Below are 24665 nucleotides of genomic sequence, written 5' to 3'. Positions count from 1 at the left end.
GCAATTCTTTGCGCATCAACATGGTTAGATTTTACTGGAGGATCAGGTGATTGCCATTTGGGGGTGTGGGGGGTATTTATTGACACAGAGCTTGCCCTTTTGCATGGTAAGAGGTATTCACTGGAAAAGGTTACATCTGACACCTAGGGGTCTCTCTCTCTATGTCTTTGTGTTTGTGTGTGTGTGTGTGTGTGTGTGTGTGTGTGTGTGTGTGTGTTTTTGGGGGCTGCAAAATGGTTTGTAAGTATGATGTTGTCTCTGAGCTGAATGCAACTCCACATAAGACTGTATGGAATATCCACATATCCAACAAAAGTACAAATTAGAAAGGAGAATGAAAAAAACACTGTTAAGTGTGAATTGAAAACTGTGAAGCTTTGTACTGAACAGCGTTTTGAGTTTTGTTCATGATCACTTATATTTTTGGGGGGAAATTGAAATGTAATTACGTTATCAATCAGCTGTTAAACAGGACAGTGATACAGCATACGGGATGAAAGACTATAAAGGCTTGTTTTACATTATGCTTTCAGCTATGATTCAGCAGTTTCATTACGGACCTTAACCACCATTATAAATTTAGTCGGTGAGCATACAGTTGTAAAATATGCTCGACAATCTCTGCTTCAAGGTCTCTCCAGAAACACATTTAGCATTCATGACAGCAGTCCTATTCAACCTAATGATATTGTAATTGACTATTATTCCAATAGATGGTATATGGTAATGGAACAACCTTACGCAGGGAAAGTAATCTCTCTCTCCGGCTGATTTGTTTGTATAAATGCTCGTTCTTCTTCTCTGCCTGTGACAATGGAAGTGTCAGCCCTATACCACAGGAGGCCTGGTAGCTCTGACAGAGAATTACTTTAGTGGAACTCCCACTGTTGAGTTACAGTTGATGTGCTGCCCTTGTAAGACACTGTTTGAAGATGCCCTGGGTGACTAACAGTCTTGTCACTTGCCTGTGAAACATTTTCGGCAGGAGAAAGTGATGGAATCACTGAGCTGTTATCACCAAGAGAGCTTTATCTGTTTGCCAAATCAGATAATGAACAAAGTGGAGGTTTGGAGGTGGACTGCCTGGCTGGTGTGTGTTGTGCAGGATCTTCGTTTATAGCAGCAGGTTCGTGAACTTACATCGAATGAATGTTGAAGACGGTAACCCAGTTATGACTTATTAATCCAACTCTGTTACTTTGATGCATGTCGCGTTTATGAGATCTATTGTGATTCTCTGCGTTATCGTCATTTAACCTCAGCATCTTCAAACTCTCAGTGTTCCTTTCCTCAAGGCCCAATTAAAAGACAGTAGTCTGAGTCTGCCTGGAATACTTTACATGCTCAACTTTCTGAGGTGGATGGCACCCCAATTAACCCTGAAAGTGGTAAATGTCTTTAATTATAAAATGTTAATGCATTTAATTATAGAATGTGAATTATTAATCACACTTCTTTGTGCTTTTGTGACAAATGTCTCCATCTATCTCCCTCTCAGTGTTAATAGCGGACAGCGCTAGCAGACGGCGTCGCTTTTAGACCCAGATTTATTGTGCTCTTCCTGTGAATGTGGGCTCCTCTGCAATAAGGCTCAGCTGGATGGAGATCAGAGCTCCGTTGTGCCGTCTATCATAGCTTTGCAAAAGAGATATGTGATCAATAACAGTCTTTACAGTGAATGATGTTGTTATTAATTTGGAATCAGACCGAGGTTCACTTGTGTTTCCTCTCTGTAGACTGACTACCTGGGAAAACACAACACGTGAAGCAAAGTTGGCTAATTACTTATTAATCAATCTCCGATACTCAAGCAGCAAAGGGAATAACTATGGCAACCGAGCATGAGAGGGGGAGATGCAAATCATTTTTGAAAAATCTCTTTTCCCTCCTTTCTTCCATGATTTCCCTTTTGTCTCCGTCTTCCTCTCTTCCCCCACTTCTGTCTCCTTATCTGTCACACCATCCATTAAAATGTATCCAGTGAGTCCCTGTGGACATAATTGTGGCAAATGTATAAGTCGAGAGCATCCCTATTCATTCATAAGCCAAAAGGAAGAGGTTAAGCACATTCCATTAAATGGGGAAAAAACAATGTCTTCTTTCCTTCACCTTTATAATGAACTGTCTCCCTTCTCTCAAGGGCTCCCTATTGCAGTCTAGTCCGGCTCTGAGCTCCCTGAAAGGGCTGCCGACGGCTGGGTGGAGGTGGTCAGCGGACTGGCAGCTCACCGTGACAGCTGGAGGGGAGCCTGTGTGAAGACCACAGACAGCCGAGGACAAGGAGAAAAAAGAGAGAGAGAGCGAGGAAGAAAGAGTAATTGAAAAAGACAGAGAGAGAGAGAGAGAGAGAGAAACGGTGATTGAGGAAGGGAGGAAAGGAGGGAGAGAAAGCGAGTGAACAGGAAACATCATTCACGGCACCAGTGACAGGTCAATTAATAGGGTGCCTACATTTAGCAGCCCCTCACATAGCTTTCGTGACTCTTTGTCTGTCCACTATGTCTAAGAAAACTGCTGTATTATTAATATGATTTTTAGTGCCTGGCAGGCACAGCCATAGTTGATAGGCCAAGGCAGTAGAACATAGTGTCAAGAGGAGGCAGACTGGCCGCAGGATAAAATTGTAATTCTGTAAGGCCCCTGGGAGAATGTGGGAGCCATGGCCCTGAATGATCACTGTCAGCATATTCTTAAGAGGGCAGCATTGGAGTATACACACCCAGAAAATGAGCCAGTGTAGCGTCTCTATGAAATGCTTTATGCAATCCAACTTTACCATACAAAGTAGCAATAGCTTAGTGTTTGAATGGCTAAGGAATGAGTCTTTTGCAATGTTGTATTTTTGATCTCTGAACTCTGCGCACCTTTGCAGGAGTCGTGTTTCTAGCCCTTGGCCTCGGGGGTTGTGATGAGAAGAGGGGCAGTGATGTTTGCTATTTTTCTAGATGTCCTGTGCAAACCCATCTGCACTCATCTCTTGTTAAGACATCCCTGGAATGACTGCGGAGCCACATGGCAGGGCAAGATGAATGAAGACATGATCTAGCACAGGTCGTAATAGCCATCCTGTCCCCCCAGGGGACTATGCTGTGTGTGTGTGTTTGCATGTGTGTGTTTGTGTGCGTGTGGTGTGTGTGTGTGTGTGTGTGTGTGTGTGTGTGTGTGCGCGCCAATGTTGGTGTGTGTATGTGTTTGTTTTTATTGAGTAGGATATTTCATTTTCATGCCTCCATTTTTATCATAAGCTGGTATCAGAAAATAAATCCCTTCACGACGAAACAAGACTGCTCCGCTGAACAGCAGAGTATACGTTATCCCTTCACTCTCTAAACTTGCAACAATCGTTTGTATTGAGAGAAAAAAATCAAATGGATGTTGAGGAATGCTGACATTTATAAACGATGTGGATAACTAAGGCATGGAGATGGAAAGGTCACTGCGTTCTTGTGTCTTGTCGTGAGATGTGGACCTTCACCTTCACGGACATGATAATCGCCCTGTCTACCCTGCACAAATACACAAGTCATTGGCTGATATGAGTCTGTGTTAATGTCACACATCGTATTAGATCCTCATTAGCATATAAGTAATAAAGTCATATACGTTACGCAAACAGTGTGCTATTACTAGAAGCTGAAGTAGGCTACATCTTGTAACAGTGTGTGCTAATATCAAAAGTACATTGTATTCGCAAATAAATTAGATATTAAGAAAATAGAACCTAAGTTAATATAATATAAAATTAAATGAAACTCATATATTTGTTTATAACTGAACTGGAAATAAGTCAGTGTAGTTGCTCTATTTGTTAGGGATTAATTATTTTTCATTCACTGACTATTATTCCAAACCCTTTACAATAGATGGATGAATGTATGGATGGTTGTGAAGAGACATGCTTATTTAACCGCTCTGTAAGGTAGATCTGGGGTTATTATATTTCCCATTGCTTGAGAGTATCACATAACTAAGTCCTTGTTTGTTTTGTAATGGTCGACACCATCACATCAGAACCTTGGGCAGGTAATCATATTATTGTGCTAGCCTCTGTATTCACACGTCTGACCACTCCTGTTGTAATATATCAAGAAAAACATTTACACTAAAGTGCCCCCTCCATTGTGTGCCGAAAGCAACCCACAACTGTACTGATGCATTTGCTCAGAAGTAACTCTCCCCCTCCAGCTTGCTATAGTGGACATGAGTAAGCCAGTACATGCATGCCTTGATGAGACTCAGCTGGAGGCTCGTTTGGCATTGTGGCCGACGGATGGTCATTCTCTGTGAAGTGGCTGTTCTGAGTGTGTGTGTTTGTGAAAGGGGGGTGGGGTGGGGTGGATATACTGTAGCTGCACTGATACAGTACTGCTCCTATAGGTCCCCTCTCTCACTGTGCCTCTCTCAGAGGTGTGCACAGAAAAAGGGAATTGATTGGTTTGGGATGCAGTCCTTCTCAAGAGATGACCCCGGGGTCAGAGGGCGCCTCGCCTGTGCAGAAAGCTGGGACATGACAAATAAGATCAGGAGGTTGGATGTGGCGGGGGCAGTGGTGCTGGAGGAGGTGGAGGTGTGTGTGTGTGTGTGTGTGTGTGTGGGGGGGGGGGGTTAGAGCACCTCGTAAATCCACCGTTCAGCAGGGCCATGCAACCCCCAGCAACCCCCAACTGTTTCACACCACACCATTAAAAATGAAAAATGCGGCTCGAGATTGCAGGCGGAAGCCACCGAGGGATGCTCTTCAGGCATTACACTTCACTGATTTATTTATTTATTTTTATCTATCTGTTTTTTTGTGTGCTGTGCCCCACTTCTGTGGCTCTTAAGGACTTTTCGGTGGTAATTTGTGCCTCTTTCCTCTCCTGTTGCTTATGTTATTGGAGAGTTAACGCCAGGCTTAATGGGCACAGCTATTGGGGCCGTTATTTTTAGGGGGGGGGGGGGGGGGGGGGGGGGGTGATAAGCCTTCCTCAGACCTGCCATTAGCTATAATAAACCTATATATATATTAGCCATTTAACATAGACTTGATGGCTTTATTAGGGGTTTAACACTGATTGACCAATTCAGCTGAGACAGGGGGTGTATGGAGAGGAAAGCTCCTAATTAACATACTTCTGTCATTTCTTCTGGAGTACCATTGGAAGGTTAATTTAAGTCTATCACCAAGGGCTTTAGAAAGAAAATAAATTAACCTGAGAGTCAACCAGTGCATTAATTGGGGGATCTCATGGCATCCACAAGACTTTGTTTAATGGGGAAAAGCCCACACCAGACCGAGCCTTATATGTGTTGTGTTGAGTGAGGAAAAATACACCCACTCCAAAAGGTATGAGTTTGATGTGGTAACCTGGTCTTCTATCTCAATCTGCAATAGTGACATGTTTACATGTATCTTCTCATGCGGAAAAGAAACCTTCAGAGATTTGATTTAGCCGGGAAAAAAAGAGATTGGAAGCTAGCATCACCTGATGTTATTCTGTGTTGTGGGAGCTGAACAATGAGTCCTGCTCCATGTCACAGTGGTTTGTGTGGTGGACAGCCAGGATATGGAGTCAGAATTGGATTTTCTTTCCAATCTGGAGCACAGGATATGAGGTGAGATAAGGTGCGAAGAGGAGAAGTAGACAAAAATAAAGAGGGATGAGAGGTGTAGTAAGGTCCGGGAGACGAGCATTATCGGGTGTCGTTGGGCAGATTTTTGGATGCTGGACGCACAACAGGCGAGGATGCACTGGGAGAAGGCAGACAGGTATGGTGGCTGTGACACTTTTTGTTGATAAGCACAAATCAGGCCCTGGTCTGCAGGACAGCATCACCTGTTCCCCCTGTATGTACTGTGTGCCATCCATCTGTTCCAGTGGCTACTCCCAGAGAGAAAAAGAGACTGATGGAGGAGAGGGAAAGAAGGGTCATTGAGTGGAGTTACATTATGTGTGCAGCCTGTTAAATATCATTAATGAATGTCCTTTGTGTTAGCTGGCACGGTAGGGACGATAATGGCTTGCCTGTAATGCGACACAGATAATAAGGTTGACCCACAACTTCAGCATGCTCACATTCATGTGATCAAGAGTTTAAGTAGGGAGTGTGCATAATGGCCAGAGATGGAGGACAGCATCTCCCTGTGTTGTTGGGGTGCATTTTAATGACCAGTTAAGTGACACCGCTAATTGGGTCCTCAAGAGCCGTGTTTATCTGCTACTACGTAATGCATGCATAATACATGCAATCCAGTTCACCTGATAATCAAGTTACGAAATCTGCCAGTTAAGTAAAACCAATTAACCTGAGCAGCTCTGCAAAGCCTGGTCTAGATTTTTCACTAAAGGGAGGTCCATTAACACAATTAGCACATTCCCCGTCAGTGCTAGTTGTTTTTCTTTATTGTAAGTACGCTTTCTGAATAGTTGTCAATAGTAATGACTGAACATAGTGCAACTACTTCTTTTGAGTTATAGTCCTACTGATATAGCAAGTGCTGTCAAATGTTGCACATAATTAAACAGAAATCCCACACAACAAATACTTAACCCTTTTGAGAACCTAGAATTTGATTTGTCTGTATTAGTATTAAAAATGTTCAGCCTTTGGTCACTAATGTAATTGTACTCATAATTGTAATAATAATTGTCAGATTTGAATGGCGACACACACACACACACACACACACACACACACACACACACACACACACGCAGGCCTGAGGTCGCTGAATTTATTCTCTGCATTTTCCCATCCTGGACTGTCCTTCCTCCAGGAGCACAGGGCAGCTTGTAAGCGCCTGGGGACCAAGTGAAGTGAGCTGTCCATCTTGGGATGGACAGGAAAGTGTCCTGTTCTTTTGCATGTTCTTCTGTTGGGGTTCTTAGTGAAAACCCCTTGTGAACACAGGGAGAACATGCAAACTCCACACAGACAGGCCTAGGAGATAGCCCACCTGAGCACTGAAGGTCTGGGAAGGACCTGCCCCCCAGAGCCAACAGCACCCCATGTGGGAACCCATGACCTTCTTGCTGTGAGGCGGCAGTGCAAGCACCTGAGCCACCGTGCCACCGATCCACGTGTCATCACGTTATTATTATTATTATCAGTTCCAGCATGATGTCGTAAAAGGTGTTGAAGATGAGGTTATGGATTATGGCTAATGTAATATCAAGGCTTGTCCACGTGTCGGCGCTCTTGCCCTTCCCAAAGCGAGCGACACAGTTCGAGTGAAAAGTTTTTCTGTTTTGACTAACTATGCTTGTGGGAGGAGTAGCACATCTACGATTGGTTAGCGATTTTCAGTGTTCATTTCGTGATTGGCGAAGGAGAGATATGGGGGTCCTCTGAATCCCCCCGCCCACGTCCACCGCGAGCTCCGCTTCTGTTCCCACACTGGTTCTCACACACTATTTACTACGGCTTGAAATGTGGCACAACGCTCTGAACCGGAATACTGCTCTGTGACAACTGGAGGATTTTGCGTGCACGCCGTATTGGTTTTCCATACGAGGAGAGAGAGCGGAGAATATACTTTTGCCATGACAGTGGATTTGTTGACGATTTTGTGTGTAATCACTACGGTGGCTGCAGTGGAAGGTAAATGCTTGGATTTATCTGTGTGATGTGTAAAGGTGTTTTAATTTTCTCTGAGTGGAGGGTGTTTTTGCCGCTGGTTTTCATGTACGTTTTCATGAAGCGGTCCTCTCTCTTGTGCTGTTGTGTTTTTTGGGGGGCGAGAATTCGCACACGTGGATAATGTGAAACTTACAATTTACCTGCCAAGGTATTCGCATTTCTCTAAGGATGCTCTTTTTGTCAATCTACGGTGCAAAGCGGCGATGTCGAGGAACGGGCTCAAAATTGACCTATGTTGCCCTGTAACGCACGGCTAGTAATTTATTTTGAATTTTGAATTATAATGTCAAGTTTGGTTGTCTAGTGAAACTCATTGGTTTTCTTTGTATTAACCAGTTAACGTTATCTGATCTGGTACGCTGTCAGTGAGGTTTAAACATTCTAAGCCAAACTGGACAAAATACTCACATACTTGGAATCGAGTTATAGTTATGTTGCAAAATTCTGTGAGCAAGCCTTCTCAACAGAGAGAATGGCTACGATACTTGGGTGTGTACACATGGATACAAAAAAAACACAAGACTTAGTCGGGTTTTTTTTCTGGTGAAAAAAAAATCATAATCATTACTAGTCCAAAAGAAGCAGGTTCGACACCCTTTGGTACACCCGAATGATGTTATTTGTAGCCTGGCAAATCGCACCTAACATTTTCAATGGAAAAACACCCCGGTTGACAGATGGCTCTTGACTGGATGTTAATGTATTGCCAAAGCAGAACCTGTGTGTTTATAACCGCGCAGAGATTTGCCTGACTCCCAGTTCAGTACTTAACATGCAAAGTCGCGTTTTCTATTTTAAATTCTCTCTATAGCTCTCCCATATACATAACACACGCACGCACAAAGAGACACACGCAGTCATACATAGACACGAAAGCACACATACCCGCACGCACCGAGAGCATTTAGTATTCCAACATTGATAATTAAACAGTTTACAGCCACAGATTTAGCGCAGGCCAGTCTATTGGCCCTAATCACCACTACTGTTTTGCAATATCTCGTTTGAGACGCCCTGTGTACCTGGGGTTTGTACATCAGTTTATCCAAGCTTTTGCCAAGCATGCCAGTCTTAGCAGCTTGAGCAAGGTTAGTGAGACATTTTGTTGGCCATTAGAGCTTTGAAATAAATTGGATTGTTCTGTGGAAATGGGTAGATTGAGTGGAATTGCATTTACAAAAAAAATAAAAATCAAATCACTCCAACTGGAGAGCAGATGGGTGAGACACAGTTGAAAGATAACAAGGGGCTAAAGTGATCCCCAATTTAGTGGCTAATTGAAAGAGAATTGCCCTTTGGCAGGTTAAGATGTTTGTTGCTTTTCAGTCTGTCACTGTCCCTGTTGCTTGTGGCTGTGACTGTGGAAGAGGGACCCACTATCCGTGTCTCCCTGTGCTCCGCATAATCAGATTATGTGGCCCTAATCACCAAATCGCCCCAATAATCACAAACAATGTGTCAAAGATCTCTCCGGCACAATGGGGAAACTCTGACAAGCCAGTCTGACCATCTGGACACCATTGGACGAATGGCAAATGGTATGACACAAAAAGATATGGTTGGGAGAAATTAACTTTTTCATACAAGGTTTTTTATTGCTTTTACGGTATAATGTGAGAGGATAAAATCTTCTGTCTTCTGTATGACTTTTCTCTTGTGTCATTAGGTAATTTGTAGGCAACAACCAGCTTTGAGTCTCCAAGGCTGAAATGAAATGAGGGCACTTTCAGTGCAGATTCCTTTTTTATGTAAGCTAAGCTGTGAAGTGTTTAAGTGTAATGCCGGCAGCTTGCATGATTATTATGCCGGTTCACGGATAGGCCAGGTACTCAGAGGTTGTTGAGGATAAATAATTGCAGCGCTACCTATTGTTAGAAAGGTTGCTTAATATTCGGGGTGACAGTAGCTCAGCGTTTTTTAAAAGGGTGACTCCATGGTTCAAAGCTGTTCAGTGTTCTCACATGTTCTCTTTATGTTTCCCTCTCTCTCTCTTTCCACTTGTGTTCGCCTTCCCTCCTCCCTCTGATCTCTCTCTTTCTTTCTCTCTCTCTCCCTCTTTCCCCCTGTTTCTCTCATTCATTCACCACCTCTCTCTCCCACTCTTTGCTCTATATCCTCATTCCCACTCAAAAGGATTTATCTCCAAAGCCAAAACAATCAGCTGCGGGCTGTTTTATGGGCAGGGGGCTTGTAGTGGGAGAGGAGAGCGTCATGTTTGGAGTGTGTCTGGGGCGATGCATCCCCCTTCCCCTCTAATTTATCTTCCTCCCTTCCTCACACACACACACACACACACACACACACACACGCTCACACACACACACACACACACGCTCACGCATGCACACAAAGTGAGCAGGCCCATCAATGCTTAATTGCTTTAAGGGCAAACAGAAATAAGCAATGTCTCTATAAGTGGAGGGCGAATTGCCATTGCTGTGAATAATGATCTGCAGATGCAGGAGAAATGCAGCTCTTTTCCTTTTTTGTGCTCTCTCTCATTTTTGTTAATGGCATGCAAATTCCTTTTCTCTCTTCCCATGCCAGGCGGCACGGCTTGTGATTTATTTATCTCTAGCCTGCTCTCTCTTTCTCTCTCTTCCTATTTCTCTACCTTTCTCTCTCTTTTTTTTCTGTCGTTAGGGTGTTTGGCTACATAGTAGCATTGTAGGTGTCCTTGATCCACATCATGGTTCAATAAAGGGGTTTTAAACATTAGCGTCTACTCTATCTTCTCGCTGTCTCCCTTTCTCTGTCTTTCTTTCTCTATTTTTTCTGTCTCTCCCTCTCTCTGTTTCTCTTTCTCTTTCCTTCTCTGTCTTTCTGGGCTCTGTCTGTGGATGCATCCTCCTCTAATCAGCCTCGTGTCTAACGCCAGAGGCTGTTCTGATGTTCCTCTGTAATCGTTGTTGTTTATCTGATCAGAGGGCCACCGCTGATGCTGGCCCCACTTTGCTCACGAGGCTCTCCACTGTGACCTTTTACGAGGGCATCTTCATCATAATCATCATCATCACCATCAGCATCTTTATTATCGGCGGAGAGCACGAGCGGGCCCCCTGGCTGTTGTGTTTAGTACTCCCTGTCAAGGTGGGCTTCTGGATGTGAACCATCCCCATTAGCTGATTATCCATGAGGTAATTTTAGGCATGCCACTCTTTAAGAGGCTTTGATCTGACTTGGCCTGGAAGCGCAAGAGAAATACTGAGAGACTCAGTGCTCAGACTCACCCTCTACTCATATAGCCAGGGTTATAGCCATTAATCTGCAGCTGTCCACAACCATTTATTGTGATAAATCGCCACTTTGAGGAGTATCATACACAGGCTATGCATTGAAGCGGTGCCAGGACCTCCAGGTGCAGGGAAGAGCACCCACAGTGGGTTAACCTTCTTCAAACCACCGGCAACCCTGCAGAACAGTGAGAATTCATGGCTCGCTAACTGATTTGGCGCTAAGCCATTTTGTTTGTTTCATCTGCCAGTCAGTGCTATTTCTTGGCAAGATGAGCTTGGTGGTGACCCCACTTTAAACCCATTCATCACTGACATTACGAGATGAGATGGTCAGCGTTTACTGTTGGTCAGCCTTTACTTACATTTTTACTGGACATTGTTTTCTATTGCTCATTTAACGGGAGTAGCTTGTCCGTTGAAGGCACTGTCTGCATGAGTCCATTAAGTCGTGTCTTTATGAGGCTCTTTACTTGAGCCTTTTAGAGTTGGTAGACAAGTGCAAGCTGAGTTTATTACCCACTGCTGAAAGGTAAACTAATGGGAAAGTCGCTCTGTAATAAGTATGTGTGTGTGTCTGTGTGTGTGTGTGTTTCTGTATGAGGGGCAAAACCCACTGGTCAGTTCTCCTTCCCGCCTGGCCGACTGATTTCTCGTGAATGACTCACGGATTCGGTGGAAGTCAAGAAGAGTCACTAATGGAAGGACGAATGAGATCGCTCTGCACGGCTCGCTTGCTCCAACACTTGCGTTGCCAAATGGACGGTGTGGGGGGGAAAAAGAAACAGAAGTAAAGCAGATGCCCTTTCACATTCCACACTGCCTCGGCCGTGTTGAGAAAAACCCCAGAAAGGCACGTTAAACGCACACACACTTATGGACCCAAGCTCCAGGGGCTGGTGATGACTTGATGACTCCTGGAATAAAACGCAATTATCTGCGCTTGCTTTATTACATTGCGCACTCTTGTCAGGGCACGGTGACACCCAGGTAGAAGAACTATTAGGGCTTCTAGGAAGACATGATATTAACCTGTAATGGCTTCATTAGAATATGTAAAGTGCAGTCTGTTATACCACACTCGCTTAAAGATGCAGTCTGCGATTCGGTTTTTCGCAAAAGGTTGTTTATATTTGAGCTCAACAGCCAATCAAATTAAAATCCTCCCTTTTGTGATCCTGAATCGCTAGTATTTGGTATTATTGTTTATGGCTCGGCCCAAGCCACTATGTTTGTTTCCATTTTACAGAGCCAGGACTGCAATTTTAAAGGCAACTACGTGCACCACTTACTAACGTGGCTACTGAAAGCATGATAATCCAATGGAGCAGTGCCATGTGTCTTATAAAGCACAGTATCAAAAAACAGAACACACCACTCTTTTTGAAGCCGTCCTTCAAGCAGCAAAGCATCCTTTGGCACGGAGGGTAGAGGTCAGATGACTTTGACAGCCAATTAGAACCATGCGAGCGTACTGCACCAACGCCGAAGATTTATGTTCCGAGTGAAGGGTCGTGTATCAGTGAGAGATGTATCGGTGGTGAACAGTGAAAAATCCTATTTAGAGCTATCCCCAGATACACGTGAGATGAGGCAACATGTGGTGCCAGCTTTCCTTTCAGTTTCTGCTGCACATATTTAGAGTTTGCCACAGGCAATCTCAGCCCTGGTGACCTTTTCCTTACTGAAGACCAACCTCAGTCTTGTGTGTGTGGGCATGGGTGTGTTACGTGTGGGTATTTGTTGTGTATGTAGCTGTGAATGCTTTCTGTGTGTATGTGTTCATGTCTAGTTCCCAGAGAAACCCCCATGGCCTTTCCCCCTCTCCTCCTGGGCTCTGACAAATCGCAGCTAAGCATCCTGGGGATTTGGGCTTAGTGAGAGACCCCTCCCCACCACCACCACCACCACCACCACCAGGTCCATTCCACCTCTGCCGATCTCACCTTACCCAAGAGACATCCAAACCTCGAAGAGCCAGATGGTGGATCGGCAAACGGGGAAAGAGAAAGATGGAGGAAGCTAGCTGGCTGGTGTGTGTGTGTGTGCAGACAGCGAGTTTGACTGGCAGGGGGAAGAGGGACCTGCTCCCATGTTGGCATCATTTGTTTTCAGTTTTTTTTTTTTTCACCCAATGGACTCCTGTTTTCAGGTTGTCTTGGCGTCTGTAGTATTGCATTTGATAAAGCAAAATAGAAACCTCGCCTGAGAAGCCTTACATCTGTGTGCGTCAAAGGTTGCTCAAACACCCCCCCGCCCCCCGCCCCACCACCATGGTGAAGTGATTTTAAAATTCCCAGCTCATACAGGCCGCTGTTTGCAGCTTGATTTTGACCTTTACATTGGATATCTGGCAAGTGTGAATAGCCAATGTGAGTGCCTGAAGTGGAGCTGAAGTGCCTGACCTATACATACTATTCTGCTTTTTATAATTTTTTGCAAAAAGCTAGAAGACGAAGTGACTTTTGTTACAGTATTGTTCTGCCACAGCCTTGAAAGGTTGATATTATAAACACTAGGGGGGACCTTAAAGCAAACCAGAAAGAGAAATGAATATGCATTAGTATTGCTTTAGTGTGTGGAGGAAGACACATGTACCTCTCAAGGTCTTCTTTCAGGGCTGTCTCTGCAAGTGGGCTTTCTACTTTAGCTATTAGGTGACAAAGGCCAGGTCAGCAGAAACACGAGCCTCTTCAATATTTACAGCAGAAGGGGATGTTACAGAATGCATTGATTATCGAGTTAACAACCTCACTCTATGGGACTCTTGCCTTACAGTCCAACACTATTATAGCAGCAGATATCAGCAGGCCCATTCACCAGACCCACAAACCCTTGTTGCTGACGTTTAGTCAGTTCGCTCGGCTCCGGTAGTTTTTGAGGTGCGGGCGGTTGTAATCAAAACTACGGAATGGAGGCATAGCATAATCCTTTTCCTTTCATTAGCCAGTGGTGGGAATACATTTCCAGTGCCCACAACACCACATACACTTGTTTAAATAGATGTGGTTGTTAAGTTTGTTTATTTTTTTTCTCCTGCTGCCTCGTTTTAAGCGAAATGTGCCCCCCCCCTGTTTACACAGTGGGATAGAGGGAAGCATTTTTTTGAGGGAAGAAAAATAGACTGGCGAAACCAAAGGAACAAAGAACGTCAATTATTATTCTTTTAATGAAATCTGGTTTGAGGCTCTAATTTCACCTTTAATCCCACAGGCTTCAACTGGAGGGGCCCGGGGTGGAAGACTGTGGGGGTTTAGGTTAGGTTTCAGGGGAAGCGCAGGGCAAAGCCACAGCTGGATTGTGCTCCGAGTCTTTCTCTCTCTCTCTCTCTTTCTCTCTCTCTATCTCTCTCTCTCTCTCTCTCTCAGAAAACCTGCAAATAGTTCCAGGTCTGACATTGCATTCGTGCAGAGTATGTGGATGGATTTATGTCCCGCTCTCCTTTCCTTCACTTCTTGGGCATTTGTGAGTCAGATTAGATATCCGGATGCAAATGTGGCCAACTGACCCGCCGCTTGACTGCAGGTTGGAGTGCTATAGACAGAATTCCTCTTTTACTCTCTGGTTTTCATTAGGCCTGTATGGTATGAATAAAACTACTTGTTTTCAAGTTTTTCTTTTTTACTCTCTGCCCCTAACATATAAAAGGTGTTCTCTTACTGCACATTCCAAACTATACAGACCCAGTTCTCTCCCAGAAGGGAGAGAGGGCGGGGGTACGAAAACATTAATCTTTCATTAAATACCAGTTTATCTCTTACTTTAAAACACACTCTCAGGCCTGTCTTGGCAGGGTTCTTGGCAACACCTTTTGAAGTGAGAAGGAAGGGAATAAAATGTAGCTAGGAACATGAAGGTCTGGGCCTCCTCTCCAACAGTCCCATTAATGAGTTATGGGCCTATTTACTGACTCTGGGTCAGGACCAATCCCCATATTTCACCAGGAAATTGCCACCAGTGTAATCTCTTATTCAAGTGAAGAGAAGCTGAAACAAGAAATGCATAAGGTGGTGTGAGTGTGAGTGTGAGTGTGAGTGTGAGTGTGAGTGTGAGTGTGAGTGTGAGTGTGAGTGTGAGTGTGAGTGTGTGTGTGTGTTTGTGTCTGTGAGTGTTGGAAACTACTGCTGCTGCTGTGGTGTGGTATTAGTGTGTGTTGGTAACAGTGTGAGTGTTGCTGTTGTTGGAAAAGCGGGTAAGTTTGGCAGCTAAGCACTTCACGAGACGCCCGGAAGCCCTGTCTCACTCTTATCTTTCTTTGTCCCTCTGTTTCTTTTTCCATTTTCTCCTGTTCTTTCCTTTCTCACTCTCTGGAGCGGCTGAGGCTCCCTGGCCCTTCTGCGGGCTGGTGTGGCTGCAAAGAGAGCATTTTGAGGTAATTAAGTATCGATCCTTAAACAGCAAGCATGATGGGAAATTGCCGCCGTCAGCCTAATTACAGCACTGCTGCCAGGCTGTGTGTGTGTGTGTTGGGGGTGGGAGGGTGGTAGAATGGCAGGGCAGGGAGGGTAGGTCTGGCCTTCTGGGGTAGATGAGGGGCGACCGCTTTGGCCCAAACCTGTTATATAACATTAATTAGCTGTGTATCCTGCCCCCTGCCTTCTCCTCCAGCCACTTCTCAACATGAGACTCTGGGCTTCCCGCTCTGCCACCGAGACACTCCGGCAGGTTCCACCTGGGAGAATGTGGTGCTAGGTTGCAGCCAAATGAATACTGTCTTGAAAAGTTGTAAAACTAAAAGTCAGTCAGTCCCCAATCTGTCACATGGTTATTGATCATGACAGGTTTCTGTGCGGGTGGCTTGCTTGACCTCTGACTGTCTCGAGAGAGAAGTGAAGGAATCTGAAATGGAAGGAAGCTCTGTGAGGTTACAGAGACAGTCAGGGATTGGAGATGAAAAGAGACTGTGGTTGACACTGCCAGAAAGCAGTAGCTGGCATATTTATTTTATTGCCAGGGACTTTAAATGTTGACAGATTTAAAAGCCGGTCTACCTGCAAGCGAGGCGCTGGGCTTGGAAACAAAGCTGCTCGGCTCGGAAATGGCCTTTTACGCCTGTTATCTTCCTCTTGATGATAAAGATCCTTCTGCATTTCCAGTTTGGTTAGCAGATCCATATATCAGTGAAGGTTCCTGTGTCTCTGTTGACATACACAATTTCACAACTGTCCACAAATTTGCTATGGTTCCTTGACTGCTCCAGTTTCACTGCAGACAGGGGCCTCGTGTTCTTTGATGCCTCTCCTGTAAGCGTACATCAGAGGACCTCAGACTGACATTCTGTCAAGGTATTTCTTTTCTTTTGTAGAAATAAATGAAGAAAAAGAAACAGGGTGTGTGCTGTGCGCCAAATGCTATAGTGGCACAAACATTTTGAGCCAATTTGCAATGACATACGGCAATACAGGGCTGCTATAACCCCACCACCACCACCACCACCACACACATACACAGACACGCTGCTTCGTCTAACAAGGCGTTGTGGTGAAGCGTTTGTGTTTGTACGCCTGTCAAGCTTCAGTCAGACATGTGCCAGACTAATCTAAATATGAAAGTGAGCAGACGGGGGGTCAACCGGACGAGGGGGTACTGAACCGCTGCACTTGATCCCCACTGGCTGGCCTGTCGCATGGAGAGAGATAAAGAGAGAGAGAGAGTGAGAGAGAGAGAGAGGGAAGGAGGAGAAGGAAGAATGGGTAGGAGGAAGGAAACAAGCGCTGTGCTCCGTCCATGCTGGTTGGCTTGTCACACAGAGAGAGAGAGAAAGAGAGAGAGTGAGGAAGAGGGAGAGAAGGAAGGAAGGAGAAAGAGAAAGGGGAAGGGGCGTTGGTTGTGGCAGGATCAGCTCCAGGCGTGGGAAGGGCCCTGGGACGTGCACATCCATGTTCAAACAACCAGCACTGGTCTACTGCGAGTTGTGTCTCACTCACTCACTCACTCACTCACTCACTCACTCACTCACTCACTCACTCACTCACTCACTCACTCACTCACAGCTACACTAACCTCAACATAATGCATACACACTTCCCTCTAATGGAGCGTGTGAGCACTCAGATCATTATCCACGTCTCCTGCCTTATGCTTGAAGGGATGGAGCCCCCCCCCCCCCCCACACACACCTCCTGAATATTATTAAAATCACACTCTTTTGATCTGAGCTTCACACATTGTTAGATACCTTCCCATCTCGCCTTGCACGCGTAGAGGCAGAGTCTGTTTTCTCCTTATACCAATCCATCCTCTCTTGCGACCTGCCTTTTCCCTGTTTTATTCCCAGACATACCTCTGAATTTTCTTAACAAAGCGGGGCTGGAGGTGGGGGCTTGACTCCATGTTGTGGAGTCAGGTATTCAGCCAGCCACCCTTGGTGTGGTGCAGAGTCACTCGATTGGGGGCCACCCACCTCTACGCTTGGCCTGGCTTGAGTAATACAACTTGTTATTATTAAAGATAATGAACAAACACAGTGTCTTGCCCATTGTTTTCCCACCTCGCACTGGGCAGTGTTTAACTCTGTGCGAAGCTTGGCCAGAACGTTAGCTGTATGCCCGGCTGGGATAAATGTTATGAAAAAACCCAAGAGCTGGCTACGGCTTCTTTAATGGGGTGGGGGGCTGGGGATACTTACAGTATTTGATCAAACTGAAGGGACCTTGTTAGCGCCAACTCCACTTCAGAGTCTTAAAGTCCCCAAGGCTTCGTCAACCCAGTTCCATCCCAGGCGAAGCAACCCGGCTAGCTGACGCAAGTACAGTAGATTGAAGCTGGTGCATTTGAAATAAACCCAATTTGTCCACGCCAGCGACTGTAATGTGGGCGTAGTTGATTAGCCAGCTTTAAATCTAGAGAGTGCGGCTGACATTGTCAATGAGGCAGTGACAGAGAAAGAGAGAGATGAGAGAAGGAGTGCCAACTGAGGGTGTGCCACTAACATTTCAGCGTTTCCTGCCATCTGGAATTGCGCTGCCGGTTGTTTTAATCTCGGACAGAAACCCAAACCCCTGTGGTTACGGTGTTTAACTGATGTGTTATTCTTACGTTGCAATCCAGAGTCAAACTTAATAAAAAAGATGGAGTCCATCAATGGCACACAAGTCAAGCAAAGCCAGCATGATGTGAAATTGCATTTAAAGTAGACGGTGTCAAAGCTCTGCTCACTCACTCACTCTCTAGAATTGAGCCCTTGTGTATTCCCTGGGAAAGAGTACTGTAGCGATGGCATGGTCATCAGTCATTTTAGTTTATTTACCATATGGAACCTGTGCTAGGAGCTAGGGTCGCACAATGACATTTCAAAAGCTCAGCATAAAGCCATAAATGTGACCAAGTCACAAGTTCCACCTCCTCTTGTTTTAACCCCCTCTTTGGCTGTATTTCGCCCTTGGAACTTCATAAAGTGCTTTCTTCAAAGCCTGAATAATTAATAGATTGACACTCACTTGAAAAAGTAAACAAATAGGGAGGGCGGAAGAGTTTTGAGCATCCGCTGGTCTATCTCCTGTATCCTGGGCTGTGTGTAGTCACTGTGTTGCAGGTGTGGGTATCGCTTTTCGAGCAGTGTACAGATCTCCTGATCGAGTCTCCAAACTCAGCATTTTTTACCCAGAAAAGTTGTCATGTTCCCTGACCTTTGCGGTCCTGAGGATGTTCGGTCCTGTTCTGTGTGTTCCCACCGTGCCTCTCAATCTCTCTGGAACTCTCTCTCAGGCCTATGCTCTGGCCAGCTCTCAGCAAAGTGCCTGAATGTTTTTTGGTTCCATTTGAAACATAAGAGCCTGTTGACCTTGAAGTGGCTGAGAGGTCATGATGTTCTGCAGGCTCTGTACAGCGCGAGTGGAGTGATATTCAAATGCGTAGGTTGTAAAGTTTGTAATGGAAGTTTCATAATGGCCTCCTACACATGGACAGGAACTACAGGAGCTCTACTAAAAAACTCTTGTAACTGTCTGACTGTCTGTGACATTTCCATTTGAATTCTCTGTTCGAATCTATGTACTCAATGCAGGTTACTGGCGAAGAAAACGAACACAGCTAAACAAAAAATAAATCTGGCCGCCGTCACAGCAGTCAGGGTAGGATTTAAATAGCCACCAAATGGAATGCTCATTAGAGGCTTAATAAAGAAAGTAAGCAATGGGCTTGAAGAACAAACACATATTTTAACAGAGGGTGAGTGAAAGACAGAGAGGGGGATAGGTTCTACAAAATCAGTAAAGATGGGCTATTCTCACGCAAGCCATCCATGTTAATTCACTACATTTGTTCAGCTGTTTCCAGCAGTAAAAGGCAGAATAATCCCTCCTTCCCATGCCAAGACACAACACTACACAAAGAAGCAGTTGCTAGTGAATGCCTTTCTAAAGGTTTGTTTGCAGACGTCTCCAGAACATGTTATTGCAGGGATTGTGGTCTGGCAATCTTGAGCTTTGAGAGTGTGTGAATGTCGGATTCAGGCGTCTGGACATTCCCATGCTCGCTTTATGTGTTTTTTGTCATGAATACACTAGCCAGGCTTAGCAGACTTAGTCATGATTCAAAGAGGGAATGTCACGAAGACTTTTTTCTCACAGACTGTTGATTGTGCAGAGACAATGAAAGGACACAAAATAAACAATGCAACTTGAAGTCCACCAATACTGTAATAGAATATTAATAAAGCACGCTAAAGTTGAAGAATGGACCGGAGGCAGAGTCAGTTTCAGTTGGCTTGTATTTCAGCATGGAGACCCCTCTCGCTGTTGGTTCAAGAACGGTCTAAACTGATAGCAGTATGCAATGGCATTTATACAATTCAGGTTACAGTACAAAGGGAGAGGGGACCGGAGGCCACACCCTTTTAGGTGAGAGAAGGGTGGTGGGGGTTACAGTCAGAGGTTCACCTATGGGGGGATGATGCCAGGACACAAGGCCTCTAGCAGGAAGAGGGGGAGGGGAGGGTCACATGTCATTTGCATTGGATCTCAGTGAGAGACAGACCTAGTACACAATCAGAGCTTACAGAGCAGTACATCTTTACCTATAATAATAACAATAATTCCAGTTCCATCAACTGTGACTTATTATCACTCAATACTCTACAATCTATGTAAAAACATATTCAATGACACTGGGTATAATATTTTCATGACCATTAAAAATTGGGTTCCATGGCAATGTTCTGAAAGCCCATTATTCTGACAGCCCGCTGTTCCGAAATTGTGAACACAGCCACGTGAACCACTATAGCCCACATGCACATCCCAATGAATTGATCACACAATCATAAACATATAAATGTATTGAAAGATCTGCGTAATGTCCAGCGACAATCTGCCGGTGATTTCCTTTGCACGAGTGGTACCCCATATTCAAAACCAGAGTAGGCTAAATTAACAAATATTGCCTAGGACAAGTTATATGCGTGATAGCCCGGTGAGCGTCTCCGCTCCGCTGCACAAACTAAATGCTGTGTGTGTTGTGTGCCACTTAAAATATTTCTAAATTTTGCCAGGGAGACTATTTCGGAGTTTTGAGATTTCGGAATATCTGGCTTTCGGAACACTGGGCCGTCCCCTCAAAATTGCTAGACTGCAGTGGGCTGAACACTGAAAACCAAAAAATGTTGGAGTAAACGTAAGTATTATGCCTATTTTCTATCTATTATCATTGGCTGGTGTCCACAAAATACTCTCTTATCAGCTTAACTCATTCAAAACAGTAACATTCACAGCAAATGGGATACACTAGAGCACAATCCACAGCTGTTTTAGCCAACAAAATGGATTTTTTATTAATGTGTTGCCAGTAGAATCATTTTAATAGTGTGCTAGTTATTCTAGCTAGCTAATACAGCTCTATAGGAATTATTCTGAAATATCCTAACAGCAAGTGGCAAGGTTAAGATTGATTTGATTTGGTTAGTGTGGTTAGTAACTTGTAGGAAACTTTACTGATCGGACTGAAGAAAACTTACACATGAGATAGTAAAATATGTAAAAATGAATTGATTGATAATTAATTACACTTGAATAAGTATAGGCCTAAGTGGTATTATTTTTCATTTGATGATTTGAAGGCTGTTACGCAGTGCCTTGTAAGTCTCAAATTCTTCAGATATCTTCAATAATATCGTCTCGACTGCAGAATTACAGCCCGAGTAAGCCTGCTAGTCCTGTGATTTTTTTGGGGGGGTTTGGGGGGATTCTTTTGGCCTAGCCTGGTCATGTTGATCATTTAACAGTATATAGCCATTACCTCACTAACTACAATTATAATCACTACCTCCAGAGACTAATTCCATGTGAAAAACTGGTCTTTATTTACAAAAAAAAGATCTTCACCATTACACTTTCATGCCTTCCAACTCTTGAGAGATGATTGACATCAGCACAATTATATCTGGACATGTAATAATAATAAGGGGAAAAATGGTTGAGGAGAAATGCTCATAATTAACAGACTGACATACTTGACTGTCCTCCTCTCGGCTCGTCAGACTTTTGTTTCTGTCCTTGTCTCCTGGAAGGGATGAAAGGTGCTTTTGTAATAGTATCCTGTCAGGGAAAAGAAATGACCGATAAAAAAAACAAAACAACAGTGTTGGGCTTAGAATGCAGTGAATTCGTTATGTTTTTTGAAACGCGACCAAAGGAAGCACTGGCCGCCCCGAAACAGGAACTGGAGAAACGGGATACGAACATCCTCTCTCTCTCTTTCCGAACACATGGCACTACCAGAAATGAACAATAGGCCTCCCAGAGCAGGTCCATTATGCACAGAGAAAAAGAAAGAAAGAGAGAGAGAGGGAGAAAGAAAGAGAACGAAAGAAAGGAAGAAAGCGATGAGACGGGTGAAACTGTAACTATGGAGAAAATTGCTCCGCAGTGGAGCTATAGTAATCAGGGAAGAAATATGGAATTCCACTGCAATTTATTCTAGCAAATGACTGTTTTTTTTTCCACCCGGAGTGAATGCTTTAATTATGCTAATCCTCCGATTCCACCCAGTTAGCTGATGGTTTCCAGTTGGCAAATGAATGACTCATGTTGCACAAAGCCAAAAGATCTCTCAGTGTGTGTGTGTGTGTGTGTGTGTGTGTGTGTGTGTGTGTGTGTGGGACTGAGGATGAGAAAATGAGATTGAGTGTAAATGGGAGATGTGCCTTAGGTGCAGTTATTGTGTAAAGGACATTGGCCAGCACCTCGTGGGTTTATGAGGACTTGAGAAACAGCACTCACTGCCACCCAACACAAACAGGTGCTAAAACAAACTAATTGATAATCAGGTACTGAAGTCCCCATGGTAACCCCTTCTCCCCATGAGCAGTTGGATAAAGGTTTTTAACCACAGAAAGGTCACCGTTTGCTGGCCAAGTACACCCCCCTGCCCCCTCTCCTCCGCTCCCTGCCTAGTATCAACAGCCTCTGCGATGACTCCATCCTCCATTACTCCATGGCCAACGGTGGGCAATTAGCGGGTGGCTAGCTGTGAGTGGCACGGCGCCAGAGATCTGTCACCTCTGCTTCACAGCTCTGTCTTTGACAGTGGGCATGGAGAGCTGGGCCTGGCACAACATCTGCTTCACTGTGGGTGGGTGTTAGGGGGGGGGGCACTCTGCACCACAGTGGCTTTAAGAGAGGGGTCATCCTGAGAATGGATGACCCATATTAAGGTGATACAGAGGCTGGTAATGAATAGATGTAGCAAAGCTTTCCAGCTTCCCATGGATATTTCTGGGGGCTTATGTTGTCATTGCAGATATTTGCAGACACAGACTGCAAATATGAGGTGAGGGCAATTTTTTCCAGCACATTTAAGAGATGTCCCCTCACAATAATATCACGGAAGGTTTTCTCTTCACTCACATATGTGGTTTTATATTTCTTTATGCCTGGACACTGGTCTATGTCAAAAGGCATGTATGTTTCATCAGCAAACCCTTGCATGTTGCAGGTGTGCAGGCAGGATGGGCGTTGTGCTGTCTTACAGGAGTTGGCAGTGTGTTGTGTGAGGCCTCTGGGTGCCCTGTTGGAGTAGCATCAGCTTGCCACCCAAACCCACCCCACCCTTTTTAAGTGTGCAGGCAGGAACGCTGGTCTGTTGGCTCTCTCTGTGAGGTCTGCTGTCCCTAATCAGTGGCCCGTTCTTGTCCTCTCTGATTCCTCTGCTCTCTGGTGCAGTGTTCTGCATGCGTATGAGGCCAGAGAGGCCAGGCTGGGTGGGTGGCTGTGTGTTTTTATATTTGTCTGACCTTGCAAGGAAAAAACTTTGCTGAAGCCGGCCGCCACATCACATCAGCAGAAATGCAAACAGCAGATTTGCATGTTGGCAAGGATCACCTGGGCTATTGTCACCCCATCCCCCCACACACCCAATTCCACCATCACTCCCCAAACCCATCAGTGTATCCATGCAATTTTGGAGCTGTGGAATGGATCTATGCATCCAGGACAAATGTGGACTGAGGAGGCAGGCGGGCATGTACTTCTGATCAGTGACATCATCGGCATGCAATGTTTCCATTAACCTTGCTACTCAGGGTTTGCTGCTTTGGGTTTGGGTTAGCATTGGGGTTGTCTTGGAGATGGGCCTCCTACAGAGGGGTTTTCACAGAATGTGCTTTCCCATGATGCATTGCAGGTGGGCAAATGTGTCTTGTTTGCGCAGAGGATGACGTCTGAGAGTGCCACCCATTTCTTAAATTACTGCATTAGCCCCACTTATTAACAATGTCTAAGGATGGCTTTTTTTCTGTCAAGTCTTTGGAGTTCCTATTTGAAAAATGCACAGTTCTGGCTTGTGTAATTGAAACAGCCTGGCTTCCTCCGTTCTCCTAATCCTCTGGAGACACAAACGGGCTAATCCCACGCACTATGTGCAACGCTGGCGTTTGGTGCCCTGCCAGTTTTACATTCGTCATTGAAAAAATCTTCTGCTTTTTTTTGTCTCTGATGAGGAGAGGGATGCTCGCTTGCTCGCTTTGCTCACGGCTGGCCTCTTTCACCAACCCCCCCCCCCCAACACACACACAGAACAGGCTAAGGAACACTTCTCCCCAGGCTGATGTGTAGAAGAAAGCAAACAAGGCTGTAAGCACCTTCATGATGAGCTTCACGCATGCAGATAAATGCTGTGTGACACGATGCAAACTTGAGCTTGAGCTGTGGGTCTGTGGAGCCGCTGGATGAGAGAGTTAGCAGCAGATAGCAGCTGTATTGGCAGAGAAGGAACCTCATGGATTCCCTCTGCTTTGCTCTCCTTAATTTTTTTCGGCCCTACTACCTATCTCTTTCTCTCTCTCTCAATTTCTCTTTCCTTCTCTCCCACTTCCCCATCTCTCTCTCTCTCTTTTGCCCAACCCATATCTCTCTCTCTCTCTCTCCTGTCTTTACCTCTCTCTCACTACTCCCATCTCTCTCCCTCTCTGTCTGTCTTGCTCTTTCCCTTTCAATCAGTTTGAACTCCTCAGCAGCAACCTCATATCAAAAGATTTAGCCGCTTTTGCCCTCCTACATAAGCAAATTACAGGCATCTTCCCATATGTGCTGGGTTGGGGAGTGGGGGTGTGGTGTGTGTGTGTGTGTGTGTGTGTCATGAGGTGGGGAGAACCTTCTGGTGGCCAATCACAGCCTCTTTGCCGTGGGTTTCAGGCTGATTCGAGCGTATCCATCTGGTGCTGCGCACAGATGTGTCTCAGGAGGACGCACCAGCACGCCGTCCCAGAGGCATCATGGGGGATGAGTGAAAAACGTGAGTCAGGTGAAGACAGATAAGAGGGGAAGCACCGACACCACACGGTCTCTCTGTCTCAGAGCCTTCTGTTTGTTTTCCCTG

At 45.1% G+C, this 24665-nt stretch overlaps 1 protein-coding gene across 2 annotated transcripts in view; it reads left to right on the top strand.

Moving 5' to 3' along the window:
• Nucleotides 1-7523: 7523 nt before the first annotated feature.
• ephb1 (EPH receptor B1) overlaps nucleotides 7524-24665 on the top strand; it is a gene marked incomplete at both ends in the record, with an annotated part of 174960 nt that continues 157818 nt past the window's right edge. For both annotated transcript variants that reach the window (XM_080836783.1, XM_080836782.1), the window contains one exon: nucleotides 7524-7581. In XM_080836783.1, the coding sequence (XP_080692909.1) occupies nucleotides 7524-7581 (58 nt within the window). The remainder of the gene's footprint in view (nucleotides 7582-24665) is intronic.

The sequence above is a fragment of the Sprattus sprattus genome, assembly GCF_963457725.1.
Source record: "Sprattus sprattus genome assembly, chromosome: 4".
Taxonomy (NCBI): domain Eukaryota; kingdom Metazoa; phylum Chordata; class Actinopteri; order Clupeiformes; family Clupeidae; genus Sprattus; species Sprattus sprattus.
Note: the sequence above shows the minus strand (reverse complement) of the source record. Positions and strands in the feature narration are given on the sequence as shown.